Here is a 12,992-nt window from a genome sequence, read left to right on the forward strand (position 1 = left end):
AATTGGGGAACCGAGGGGATATCATCTGGGGTCGATTCTCCAAGACTCGAGTGAGCTTCACGAATGACTGTTTGTGAGGAGAGACGTAAGAATGGGGACGTACAGTACTGATAGTCGGGAGAGACTGAAACATATTCTCCCTTTCTCTTCAAGCTCCGTGGCAAGTGACAAATGAATGTCCGTCGTTTCCTCTCACCTACTCACCAGCACTTTTATACTCCCTCTCTTGTAAAGCTTTCTGTCAGCTTTCTCACTTACCTAGCTGATAGTACAAAGAAGCTCTTAGTATAACAAGAAGTCAAACCAATCACTATAGACCATAACACAAGATGACTTCCACAATGGACGCAAGGACCAGACGTAGAATCATGAACGACCTTCTCGAAACGACCGTCACCTCCGTAGAGACTGCCTTATCTCTAGTCAACCCTTCCTTATCCGCACCTCTATTCTTACTTAGTGCCGCTCATGATCGACGTCCCAACGTACCTTTTCTGGCGGAAGTCTATCAACAAGTAGGTATGGCAATCGGTATCACCTTGACAGATGACCCCACCGCATCCATTCAACGTTCGTCCACTTCCCGACTAAGGCCTTCCGTAGCTCCCACCGGTTCAACAATCACTGAGGACTCTTCTCAGACTCTCACCATTACCAACCTTAACCAGGAGAATGGGACAATACAGGTTGTTGGGGAGACAAGTGAGCTGATGTATACTTTGGTTGGTCATTTGACTTGGATGAGTCAAAACCAAGAAGGAACCAACATGACAAAAGTTGTTACACCAAATGGGAAAGTTTGGGTCAAGGGAGAAGATCATACTTTGCTTTGGGTAATGTATGACAATAATCATCTTTCTCCTTCTACGGTGAACAACCAGTAAGAGAGTACCTATGCATCGATTGTTCTATTGTGGACTGACTACCCACTGAAGGGTCGGATTCGAGCCCATACGGAGATTGACGCTTGACTCCGACTCGAAGGCCAGAACAATGGATGGTGATTATAACACGTTTGACCTGACCTTACATCCTCTATTCTCATACCCCTCGTTGACGTGATCAATGTGAGCTACACATGATAACAATCGTACCATGTATAAAATCCACGATTCCCCTTCCTCTTCACCTGCTACCTAACTCATCCAGTTATATTACTTGATACATACTATACTGTCAAACTCATCAAACAAACCTACTACAAACAACAGACAAACTCTTAGCTTGACATAACAACATGACATCTCGTCAAGTGGTCAAGTTCTATCATTATGAGGCCCAACGGGAAGCCACCCAATATTCAATCTGCAGACAGCTACGACGTATGACGATATCAGCCGTTAGATCAGCTTTAGTTGATATCAACACTTCACTTTTGACTGACTCCCAACTGAGTTTAGTGGAAGCTACATATTGTCGATATCCAGGAAAACTCTTCTCTGATCATCCAGAACTCTCTGATAGTTTACCATTTGGCGTTATACTGACAACCAACGAGCAATCCAGGCCAAGAAATTCTCCTGAAGGTCTGTATGCTCCTTCAGTCTCACAGACAGAAACAGAGGGATGTCTGAAGGCAATGATCGTGGAACGTTTCAGTGCAATTGTTAATAATGGTGATTCTAATGAACCTACAGGGCTGCAGTTACCTATAGGGAAAACTTGGGTGTCAATGGTTAGTCCGACAGTGTGGTGGGTGGTTTTTAGCAAAAAGAACCTTACGGTGGAGTTTGTAACAGAAGACAGCACATCAACTCGTTGCTAATCGACTTGATCTTCGTCAACATCATCTGAGTAGAAGGGACGAGAGGTATGAAACGGAGTGAAGGAAAGAGCATGTATAGGTGTTATGACCAGGTAGCGAGCCCACGATTGTAAACCGTCCTGAAAGGCTCAAGATCAACTCTGCTAGAGAGAACTGATATCGCTATGAGTACTGGCCATGACATTGACTCCGACTGAAAGGAGAGAGAAACAATGGATCATGATGTCTAACACGTTTGACCTGACCTTTCTTCCTCTATTCATATACCCCTTGTTGATGTGATCAATTTAAACCACCCTGATCCACCCTGCTGATATTCATAAGTCCTGTTCCCCCTCCTTCCTTCTTATCTATTGATCAATACAACCTGGCAGAATACATCCTGTTAAATCAATTGTTACTACAGTGTTAAACTCATCAAACAAACCTGCTTTGAACCACGGAGAAGATCTTGGCATCACATAACGACATGACCTCCTGCGACTTCTCTCATTATGATACCCAAATGGGAATCACACAAAAGCGCATCATTAGACAGCTACAAAGTATGACAGTGTCCGCCGTTGGATCAGCCTTGGATCAAATCAACAATTCATCTTTGATTAGTTCCCCACTCTATCTTGTTGTCACGAAGTGACAAGACAGTTTGATAGTGATAGTGATAGGATGGGTTGGGTATTTAACCAGCGACCGGCGGTATGCAGTAACCGCCGGTTAATAGGCCTTTTAGCACAGTGGTTTAGACCGCTGCCTCTGAAGGGCACTGTTATATCGTCCCAATGCTGGTTAGTTGGTCTCGTGACACTTGTGGAAGCTGAATATTGTCAAAACCCGGGAACACTCTACTCCGACAATCCTGATCTCTCTGATAGTTTAGCATTTGGTGTAATACTAACATCCAAGTTAGAAACCGTCCCGGAAAACCGTCCCCGAGGTCTATTCGCAGCTTCAGGATCACAAAGCATAACAAAGGAGAAATTGACAGGTTTGATGGTGGAACATTTCAAAGCGGCCAGTGAATACGATATATCTACCACACCAACAGAATCAAATTTACCTATAGGGAAAACTTGGGTGTCAGTTATTAGATCTACTGTTTGGTGGGTCGTTTATAGTAAAGATAACCTGTCATTGGAGTTTGGACAAAGGTGATGACACAACAGCTTATCACTAATTTGAAACAATCTTCAAGAAGACCATGTGAGTAGAATGGAGAACAGGTATGAATGGAGTAAAGGAAACAGTACTCATACAGGATGAATTTGAGAGAAAAGGGGGAGGCATATTGTCAGTTTCCATTTACTTGAATTAATTTTCTTTCCTTTCGCTTGTAACAAATGTTCAAACATGTTGCACATACGTACCGTGCTTCAAAAGTGTCACCTATGGTCAAACTTCCAATGTGTTCCCTCTCCTCTATTATAGGACATACTACTTATATCATCCCTTAGACCAATCCAGATTGGATTTGTAATCTTACCTCAATCTTCCATCTTCACGTCCCAATAATCAATCATGACCGGGAATAGTACACGATCAATGTCGGAATCCTTCAAAGTGACATTCCTCACTCACACCGGTATCCGTGCGGCTTCCCTATACGAACCGATCACACCTGGGGACACGAGAGCTTTTTGTCAAGTATCTAACGCTGGTCCATCCGGATTTCCTCTTCTCAAACAAGGTGATCTTTTACCAGAATGGGAAGATAGGAGTACTAGACCTCAATTTTATCTTGTCAGTTTCACAAACAATCCCAATGATCCTGAAATCACTACTACAGTCGTTTCCACGGTCAAAAATGATACCAAGATTGAGAGATTACAGAGTATTCCAAAATCCTCTTCTATGAGTGATACTACTGGAGAAGGTAATGAAATGGGAAAGGTGATAAGTGCTAACGAAGATAATACTTTGATTTTCGAAGATGAAGGAGAATCATTGGAATGCGAGGTCAATGAAGATGATGTCTCACGTTTGGCAAGTGTGATGGCTTCACAATTGCGTCAAGTACAAGAAACGAAACAAGAAACTGGATTGACTAGAGTTCAACTTGGAGAACAAACTTGTTGGACAAAGTCAACTCCTGGTGATGGAGGATATGCCCTTGTGATTTGGTAAGGTAAAACCACAAGTTCTTCATGACCAATTCTTGTAGTGTAAGCCATTTCATGTATAAACATAATTTTCATCTATCATATAAGCATAAGTCATCAGAGACATCAATGATATTCGTCATTTCATTAGATTCGTATAATCATTCACTTTCTCTAATTTCCTCCGCTACTGCATCAACCCATCGTTTCATGATTTCAATTAACATGTCTTCCCAACCTTCACCCCTTCGCGCGACGATAAGAGGGTCAAAATCTAAAATTGATTCGTCTTTCTTCCATTTCTTATTGAGAGGAATAGAGAGTGGACTGGGAATGGTCGGAGGAGATACTTGTCTTTGTGGATTTGGAGAGGAGACGGTGAGAAGTTTGGTAGGTTTTGGAAGGAAAGCAGAAGCGGTGGTAGAGGATGGTAGATGGATAGGGATGTTGTATCTCGTTTTCAAAGCTCTGCGTCTTAGCTCGTGGGAATCTGCCATGGTTCGGTTCGAATTTCAATCCGGATTGAATGGGTCATTTTTTATTGAGAGATCGATGAGAAAATATGTTGAGAGTAGGGAGGGAGTAGCCTCATGGAAGAAGAACGACACTCACGCAGCCCAACAAGTGAGATTCCCGACTCGTCTGAATGTCCAATCTTTCTTGCCTTCATCAACTTCGTCAGGTGAAGTAGTACCTGCCGTTCCGGTGATAGTGTCGTGGACATCTTCCTCCGAGATGAACCCCCATGTTTTCCGTGATGAGAGAAGACATGCATTGAAAGCTCTTACAAGGATGTATCCGTCACTAACTATCAGCTAAGCGCCTTGGGTAGATATGAGAACATACGATAAAGCTTGGAGGAATGTGCGTCGGAAATCCGAGGCAGATGTAGGAGGAAGCAACAGAGACAATGTCAGAGGTAGATGAGCCATGAGGAATGAATGTGTTCGTACTATCTTAATCAGCACTTTCATTTCAAGCATCATCAAGACTCACTCAAATCATCCCCATTCCAGGTTGACAAAGCCCAAGGAGGTATGTCCACCATTTGCCCACCTTCCACCGCGAAAAGTGTCTCCACCACTGTTACCCAATTTGTCACACTTTCTCTTGCTAATTTCCCTCCACTCTCCCATTCCTCCTCGTCCAGCTGTCTATATTCCCTCTGCTCGGCGATTATCCTCTCTTCCCACGTGAGCAAATGTCGGATATCTTCATCTCTCGCCAAAGCGTTCAAATTGTATTCCTCTTCATCATCAAAGTAATATCCCTCCGGTTCCGAGAAGACGCCAGAAGTCCCCGATGCTGCAGAGGTCGGACGAAGAGAAGTAGGAGGTGTATCGTCTGTCTCTTGAACTGAAGCTGAATCCACCGAGCTAGTCCTCCCAGCGGGAGAAACTAATTCTCGTAGTCGCAAAGCAGAAAGGGGAGGTTCAGAATCTATACTTTTGATTCTCAACCTTTCTTCCAATGCTCTCAATTGAGCTAGAACATCTAATGCCGTTTTCCGCAGTTCGAGATATGGATCTTCATCCTGTATCACATCTCCAGGACCTAGACTACTCTTCTTCGTTGGTTGTCCTGTCGAGACGGCTCTAGGCAACGCATTCGGTCTAGAAGGAGTGGAAAAGGAAGTACGGATCTTACTTGCAGATCTAGGAGCATGTAGAAATGATGATGATATTCTTCTACCCCCTTCACCTGGATGAGTATGAGAGATGGATAAAGTCAACGTTCTGACTCGTCGAACAGCTTGAGCAGTTTTGATGAGTAAATCTCTCATGTTTTCTCTAGCTTTTTTTGGGGTAATCGGTGTATTGGGGGATATAGGAGAAGGAGATGGAGAAGGTAATGGTAGATCCCACATGATTCTCATACGCCATACCAGTCCTCGAGCTTCTTTACGAGCAGCCAAAGGGTCCATACGTGGTAAATCGACATCTTTCCAAGGTCTTCTATCTTTTTTCGCAGGGGTGATTTGAGGAGGTCGATTTTCCAATTCATCATCTTCTCCTAAACTACCCAAAGATGCTTTCACTCCAGCTCCAGAACCGGGACGATGTTCGACTAAACCAGCTTGAGAGAAACGGAGTTGGAGATCTTTGATGGAACCGAGCATCTGAACGGATTCTCGTTTAGCGGCTGAACGGGAGATGTGTCGATATTTAGGGTTCTTGAGAGGTGGTAGAGGGGTGATTGATTGGGAAGGAGAGGAAGAAGTAGAGTCGGTGTCCATTTTGTGAGATGTGGGACTGCAATAGCAGATAGGGGAAAGGGAAGGGGGACGAAAGACGGAGAAGAGAGGAGATAGTAGTAGAGGACACGAGCCGCCTCGATGAGGAGAAGGGAGGAACGAGGTTATAGTCGTCGTTTAGGAATCATCTTGGGTGTCAGAACATGATCGATGATCGATGACAGGCAGTAAGGGTGACCCGGTGGCAGGAAATGACTACTGATAGTATATTGGAAAGAGGACAAGAGTCGGAATGAAAGTCGAACGAGGAAGGATGGTTGTGAGAACGTATAAAATCGTGGCCGTCATCATAAGTGCATGATCGTTGCCTGTATGTATGTACATATCTGCCTCCTGCGTACACTGACACACTGACTATGGACATGGGAGTTTTGGCAGGAATCCAGTGCCCTATCAACCACTACTTATTCCGAATCGGATTCTGTTCCCATTTTGCTACTCCCAATTTTGATTGTCCCAATGTCCACTCTTCCCATCTCTGCTGTCACTGTCACCTTCTTCTCTGGCCTCCGAAAGGTTATACGAGTCGAGTGCCAAACCGGATTCACAAATGATCTTTTCGTACTTTTTCCTTTCCTCTTCCAGACGGTCTCTGTCGATTTCCCATTTGATGAGCCTATCCTGGAGTTCTTTTTCTTCTTTCCGGAGAATAACCAAGCGTTTAATAGCTTTATTCACTGATTTAGGTAACGGTTGGCCGTTGTCGTCACATCTGATAACTGGGACCTTATCATCCGGCTCGTACCCCAAGGCAACAAAATCAGCATTGGCCCATGCTCTCCAGACCGCGGGAGGGGATTGCCATTGACTATCGTCAGCGTCTGCTGCACCATGCGCATATCCCCCAATCACGATCCGTTCCTCCATAGCTGTTGGTGGCCTCTTTTCGTCCGTTACGTATACTGTGATACAACGTCGCGATGGGAGAAGAGATAGGACATCTCGGGTCCTTCGGTATGAGAGGTTCACTTACCGGTGTCGATGGGCAGCAATTCGCCTCTGCACCAAGCAGTAATCATTATGTGACGGCTGCCCGAATCCGACTGCGATGTCGAACATCAATCTCAATTGAGAAACCGTTGCTGAGTAGTAGGCCAGGCGGATGCGGACCGGTCGGGTAGGACAGCAATGACAGGGAGTTTTCCGTACAAGCGCCACCGCTGTTGAGTTTTCTCGGTCACCAAGATACAGATCCTCCAAGTTCGGGCATTCGCGCTGAAGTGTGGACGTCAATCACATAACGGATGAAGCGTCGACCGTTGGATCAATGACCTCAAACGAGAGTTCCAGACGTCGAATATGCGTGCCAGCGATTTGGAGCAGCTTTTCGAACTCCTCGCGTTCTTGGAAAGGGTCGGAGGCAAAAGAGGTGCACTTCACTTGCATGACACACCGAGCTGAAAAGGTATACTCAACCTGGCTGAACAGCGCAATAGCACGGGCAAAGTCGTCCACCATAACGATCCGATTTTCGACTCGATCGCCCTGCTGTAGGGGGGGTCGGTGATTATCGCCTACCGGCAGAATGTACTCGAAGGTGTGGACCGCATCAGTCCAGCGATATTTGCCATCGAGCCGCCAAATGAGTGCCTGAAGCTGGTAGTCGTGGATCCAGTGTATGTAAGGCGTTCTGCTCCACACGACCTTCGTGACGTGACCGGAGGATACGTGGACCCGCTCTCCGTTTCCGAATGTGGAGTTCCGGCGCACTTCTTTCACATTCGGACAAATCTCCAGCGCGTGGGATATGGCAGCCTCCGCGACTTTCCACTGGGTGTTGAAGATAGTAGGAGAGACATGTACGGTGAAATCGATGGGCGGAGGCTGAAGCCTGCACAATTGTATCGCCTGGAGGTATACTTCACCCCTAGGCTGTTCGGGTCAGTGATTGCCCATGTATTCGTAGAATTTGCTCACGGAAAGGCTGAAATCAAAGCATGGCCAATTTTCGGGTTGGCTTAGATCCGCGTCCCGTTCTGGAAGTTCGATCTCGGGGGACCTCCAGAGGTCACTAACTACGGAGTCGAAACATTGTCTGTTGAGGAGAAGGACGTTGCGTAGCCCGTGGTAACAGAGATGACCGGCGATCATCCGACATAGCTCGGGGGTATGGAAGACTCTTTGGGCTGACGTTATTGCCCGAGGCATATGCTCGACACTCTCGTTCTTGTCGATCATCCGTGTGTCGTCTGTTCGTGGATCAGTTGTTTGGACTTGCTTGGAGATCGTGACTTGCTCGTCCATCGTGAAGCCAGGGATTGATGTGGCGGTGAGCTGTTGGGAGAGGGGGTGGAAAGAGAGTGATATTGAAGATGAAATGTCATAGACATGAAGGAGTATCACTATCTTATTGCAAGGGCATATCTTGTGAGCCGTTTTGGTGGGTGTCAGGAAATCAATTTCGACGCGGTGTGTCATCCTCCAAATGGTCAGGGACTGTCGTCTTGATTTAAGGCTCGACCATGAGCTCTGAGACCAGATAGTTCAGGCATGCGAGTCATTTGAGGAACCCAACTTCCCGCACAACACAAAATCTCTTCCCGCACAACAAAGTCACGTGACTGCTTGATAGGCATGCATATCTGTAGTTAGGCATGCGTACCACGTGACCTGCACGGACCTCCCTTCCAACCTCTCTGTCCTCTGATCAAAGTGAGTAAACCGTGATAATTGAAAAGTCCATGATATCTGCATATAATCAACCAGGTTTTTTTATGAACATGTAAAGCACTTCCTCCTCTATCTGTCAGTAAAGATTTCACACTAAAATCTTAGAAACTCACCGAGATACATTGATCTACCTTCCACCCCCCTGTCCACCGGTAAAATCCTGTTGTCCTGGCCTATACTCAGCAGGGGGGAATTCCTGTCTCATACCACCGTGCCTGGCCTCTAGGACACTCCTTTCTGCGAAGTTTGAGCCATTTCCGAGCCCTTCTTGAACATACGGCGAAGGGTACACGGGTGGATAAAAGGTAGGTGGAAAATTCGAATAATTCGACACAGGAGGGTCAGTAGGTGGCCTCTGGTACCAGTTAGATGGCCCAGGGGCTCCTGGGAGCAAGTGGGGAGAGGGGTAGAAGGGAAATGGTTGGTATTGAGGTATTATCTGCATAGATCAGCCATGAACTTTCATTAAACAACCAGCAGAAGTGGTAGGACAGATTTCAATGAAATTCGTACCGGTGGAAGTGTCCTAGCCATCTGAGTGGTTGAATTCATCATCATAGGCTCTGTTCTCGTCATCACAGAGTGTGTGGTCATTGATAGAGGCCTTCCTACCCCTCCCTGACGATTTTCTTCCCTCTCAGCTTGAAATCGAGCCAATAACTCTTGTTCCCTTGCTGCGACCGCTTTTTTAGCAGCACACATGTAGTTCTTCGCATGACGCTTGGTACACAGGTCACATTTAGGAGGGGGAGGGTGTGAAGGAGCAGATTGCTCGCTTTGTGAGAGAACTCGGCCAGTACTTGCTCGGGGAGGGCGATTACTTGACGATTTTGAGATATTCGAACCTGAAGAGGGAGGCCTCTGAGGTGGATTTCTTGAATACATTGGTGTAGGTCGAACCACTGCTATTCCTTGAGAAGCAAGAGAAGATTGGGAAGCCTGTGTAGCAGAGGCTCGAATAGCCATCCTCGCACGCAGACCCAGATTTACAGGCGGATCCAGTATGAAATCTCTTGAACCGTTCGCAACCTCGAATTCGTCTTCAAGTCGTTGCACACCAATAGCCCGAAATGCAGTTGGTTGAACTCTGTTATTGGTATCTTCAAGAACTTTATCGAACCCCCCATTAGGGAGCAGTCGCCAGTGGTGATGTATCTGGTTGATAGTGAGTACACCATCATTTCTCATGATATCCACGATCATATGAGAGCAAGGGAGACCCATCGAGGCTAAAAATCGTCCTGAGCAATTGTGAGTTCGATCGGGGTGCTGTAAAAGTTTGGTAGCTAGTCGAATTTGCGAGGTAAGATGTTTCTTAGCAAATTTTGAGATATCTCGACCAATGATACTGAGTAAACGATCCCCTATTGCTGATCTTGTTCTCTGTTGGCCATTTTCCAATGTAATACTGTCCCATTGTCTGTCTAGAAATCGATCTAATTGGGGAACGATCTGCCAAAGCGTTCCTGTACTACTTTTCAAGAAGTCTTTGAAGGAACGATGTTCTCCCTCATTCCTGGAGGTAGTATGTTGATGTAAATTGCGATTTTGGTTCGTATAGGCCCAGGCCCACCTCTCTTTCGAAGTTAACAGGTTTTCAATGTACCGAATTGCTGGAGAATGCTCTGGCTTCGAAAATTCCTCTTTTATCTTCTCCATCCCTTGCTGAATCTTAAAATCGTCATGAGCCTCAACCACTTCTCTCATCCACATGTCCCCAAACCTCTTTCTAGCCAGTATTTTGTTTTCCTCTCCCTCAAAGCAATTCTTCTTGTCACATAGATGTTTGACATTTTCTCGCAGGTGCCAGGTACAATATTGCTGCTTCGCATTTGGTAGGTGCTTTTTCAGAGCATTGGCTAATGCTACCTCACGATCGGTTATTACCACTTGAATTCGATGTTTTAAGGGACCTATCAAGTCGAGAAAACTCTTTATCGCAACCCCGTACCAATCTGTAGTCTCGCGATTGATAAAAGCAATAGCAGCAGTAAAAGTGAGGTTCGTTGCTGTCATTCCTGTGATGTGTAGCATTGGAAGACGATATCGGTTGGTGTTATAAGTGCAGTCCATCATAAGAACAGTGGGATAAAGATGAACCAGAGCTCTTGCTTTATGAGTCGTATAAATGAGACCGAGAGCTTCGTTTTTTGAATTAACCAGGCCTTTGAAAAGTTTTATCTCCTGTTCAAGACGTAGAAACAAACTTTCGGTTGCTGTCCTTCCACTCATTCGGTTCTTTTCATACCGCCACTTGAAGTTCGAAACATCTGCAGGTGTGATAAGGGGTTTATCGGGGTGTTCTTTAAGTAAATCGATGATCTGGTGGACAGAGAAACCTTTATCAATGTATTCCTGTAAGAGAGAAGTGATCTGCGGGGTTCGCGAGTTCTTTCGAATGTGTGAAATGAGTAAACTTTGGACAGGAGGGTGGTTGTGATCATTGCAAACGGTTTTAAGCAGTATCGGTCGAAATCCATCAACAAAGGCGTCATCCCTTTTAACCTGCGAGAGTACTAATCGATATGGACAGCCTAGTCGCTGCGTATGAGGCTGACGAATTCGTATCTTGTCATAGTTCGCAGAGGTACCAGACCGATAATCTCCTCCAAATACGCAATTCAATGTCATGTATTGTCGAACCTGATTACTCGAATCTGTGACTATAGCAAACCCCTTGTTCTTAGCCATGATTTCAAGCTTTTGGCGAGCAGAGTTGATTGATGTCTGAGGGGGAAGAGTTAGGGGAGCATGATGAAGTTTGGGCACACGAGTATGTGGTCCAAATTCGTCTTCTTCAAAATCGGGTTCAGAGTCAGAGTTTTCTTCACTGTTTTCGCCTGGATCTCCTGGAAGAGGTGTGGGAGGAGCAAAAAATTCGTCCACGGTACCAGGGGACATAGAGACCGAGTGTATATCGCGTAATGGTGTCTCTGAAGCCGAGGGGGATGAAAATGGCGAGTTATCTTGCTGAGTCTCTGGTATAATGATCTCGGACGCGGTAGACGGGGTTTCTTCCTTTATAAGTGGTGAAAGTGACGGGGGGAGAGGTGGAATTGACCAGTCATCATCACTGGAAGAGTCGCAGAGATCAATAGGCTGAGAGGAAGACATGATATTAAGAGAGGTAGAGGACTAAAAGGATCAGTTTGCGTCTGAGGAGAAGTGTAGAAGGAGATACCCACCAGAATGTCAATATCAGTAGGTATTTTAGTGGTTGAAAATGGTAGAAAGGGGTATTCAAGTGCTCTGAGAACGATGGAAAAGAGTTTGGGACTGTAACTTGTTTAGTTTGGGCTGGAGAGAGTGACGATGTTTATTGATGTTGGATGATGTTGGTTGAAAGTATGAGAAGAGTTGAAACTGAAGTCCGTGCAGGTCACGTGGTACGCATGCCTAACTACAGATATGCATGCCTATCAAGCAGTCACGTGACTTTGTTGTGCGGGAAGAGATTTTGTGTTGTGCGGGAAGTTGGGTTCTCATTTGAGACGCCCGCGTGAGAAAGAAAACAGGGAGCGTCGGAAGCATCTGGTGATCCTGACTTTTTAGGAGAGCCACTTCGGGCACAACCCCAGTGTAATCGGGGCACAACCTGCCACACTCAGGGTAGTCAGGCACGTACCACCGGCGTTACTAAAACGCCGACCACGCGACGGACATGAACTCGCCACTGATCGGGGTTTCAGTAACGCCGAACTCCACCACAACGACGCGACATGTCTGCTCGCTACCTACCAACCTGTCCTCACCACCACTAATCTCTTTATCGTCATTTTACTACTAAACTCACGCTCTTTTTCACACACACTGTCTCTACTCGTCTCAAGGATCATTTTGATACTCTTCTCACTCTTTTACGACTACTTTTCACCTACTTCTGGCCCTTCGCCTTCTCAACCTGCGCCCTCCTGACTACCACCCATCAAATTGCTATAACTTCTTACAGAGCCATCGTGGTAATCTCTCATCTTCTCGACACTGTTCTACTGCTCTCTGCGAGTCCGTGAGTACTTGTTTCATCATCAGAAGTCAAAATCTGACTTCAATAGGCCCTCTCGCCATCATCATTTTCGCCACCGAACCCCTCTCGAGAAACTTTTTTTACTCTTCAACAACACATCTTCAGCCTTGGAGAATAACTCGACACTGTCCTCCTGTTCTTCCTGAGCTGTGAGTACTGGTTTTATCATCAGAAGTGAAATGC

At 45.8% G+C, this 12,992-nt stretch overlaps 5 protein-coding genes across 5 annotated transcripts; 3 read left to right on the forward strand and 2 right to left on the reverse strand.

Moving 5' to 3' along the window:
• Positions 1-329: 329 nt before the first annotated feature.
• On the forward strand, positions 330-884 carry TREMEDRAFT_66144 (uncharacterized protein; the record flags this gene model as incomplete). Its single annotated transcript, XM_007008263.1, has 2 exons — positions 330-702; positions 778-884. The coding sequence occupies 2 exons, from the start codon at positions 330-332 to the stop codon at positions 882-884; spliced, it is 480 nt and encodes a 159-aa protein (XP_007008325.1).
• Positions 885-1,237: 353 nt separating this feature from the next.
• On the forward strand, positions 1,238-2,917 carry TREMEDRAFT_66145 (uncharacterized protein; the record flags this gene model as incomplete). Its single annotated transcript, XM_007008264.1, has 2 exons — positions 1,238-1,675; positions 2,411-2,917. The coding sequence occupies 2 exons, from the start codon at positions 1,238-1,240 to the stop codon at positions 2,915-2,917; spliced, it is 945 nt and encodes a 314-aa protein (XP_007008326.1).
• Positions 2,918-3,280: 363 nt separating this feature from the next.
• Positions 3,281-3,886, forward strand: TREMEDRAFT_66146 (uncharacterized protein; the record flags this gene model as incomplete). The annotated part of the gene is made up of 1 exon (XM_007008265.1): positions 3,281-3,886. The coding sequence occupies one exon, from the start codon at positions 3,281-3,283 to the stop codon at positions 3,884-3,886; it is 606 nt and encodes a 201-aa protein (XP_007008327.1).
• Positions 3,887-4,037: 151 nt separating this feature from the next.
• TREMEDRAFT_13823 (uncharacterized protein) lies at positions 4,038-6,052 on the reverse strand (the record flags this gene model as incomplete). Its single annotated transcript, XM_007008161.1, has 5 exons — positions 4,038-4,329; positions 4,474-4,665; positions 4,708-4,813; positions 4,858-5,205; positions 5,308-6,052. Coding segments are annotated over 5 exons (1,683 nt in total), but the record flags the coding sequence as incomplete, so codon positions are not given.
• Positions 6,053-6,396: 344 nt separating this feature from the next.
• On the reverse strand, positions 6,397-7,203 carry TREMEDRAFT_72530 (uncharacterized protein). The gene is made up of 2 exons (XM_007008266.1): positions 7,089-7,203; positions 6,397-6,923 (listed from the first exon to the last, which is right to left on the reverse strand). Exons 1-2 carry the CDS (start codon positions 7,172-7,174, stop codon positions 6,551-6,553), a joined length of 459 nt encoding a protein of 152 aa, XP_007008328.1. The 5' UTR covers positions 7,175-7,203; the 3' UTR covers positions 6,397-6,550.
• Positions 7,204-12,992: the final 5,789 nt, after the last annotated feature.

Source organism: Tremella mesenterica (assembly GCF_000271645.1).
Source record: "Tremella mesenterica DSM 1558 unplaced genomic scaffold TREMEscaffold_19, whole genome shotgun sequence".
Lineage (NCBI taxonomy): Eukaryota > Fungi > Basidiomycota > Tremellomycetes > Tremellales > Tremellaceae > Tremella > Tremella mesenterica.

Bases quoted from the DNA above. Each gene is read 5' to 3' on its own strand.
- TREMEDRAFT_72530 (XM_007008266.1), bottom strand. From the start codon at position 7,174: ATGTTCGACATCGCAGTCGGATTCGGGCAGCCGTCACATAATGATTAC. The intron at 6,924-7,088 runs GTAAGTGAACCT...CGCTGACGATAG, and splicing joins ATTGCTGCCCATCGACACCG to TCAATGGCAATCCCCTCCCG.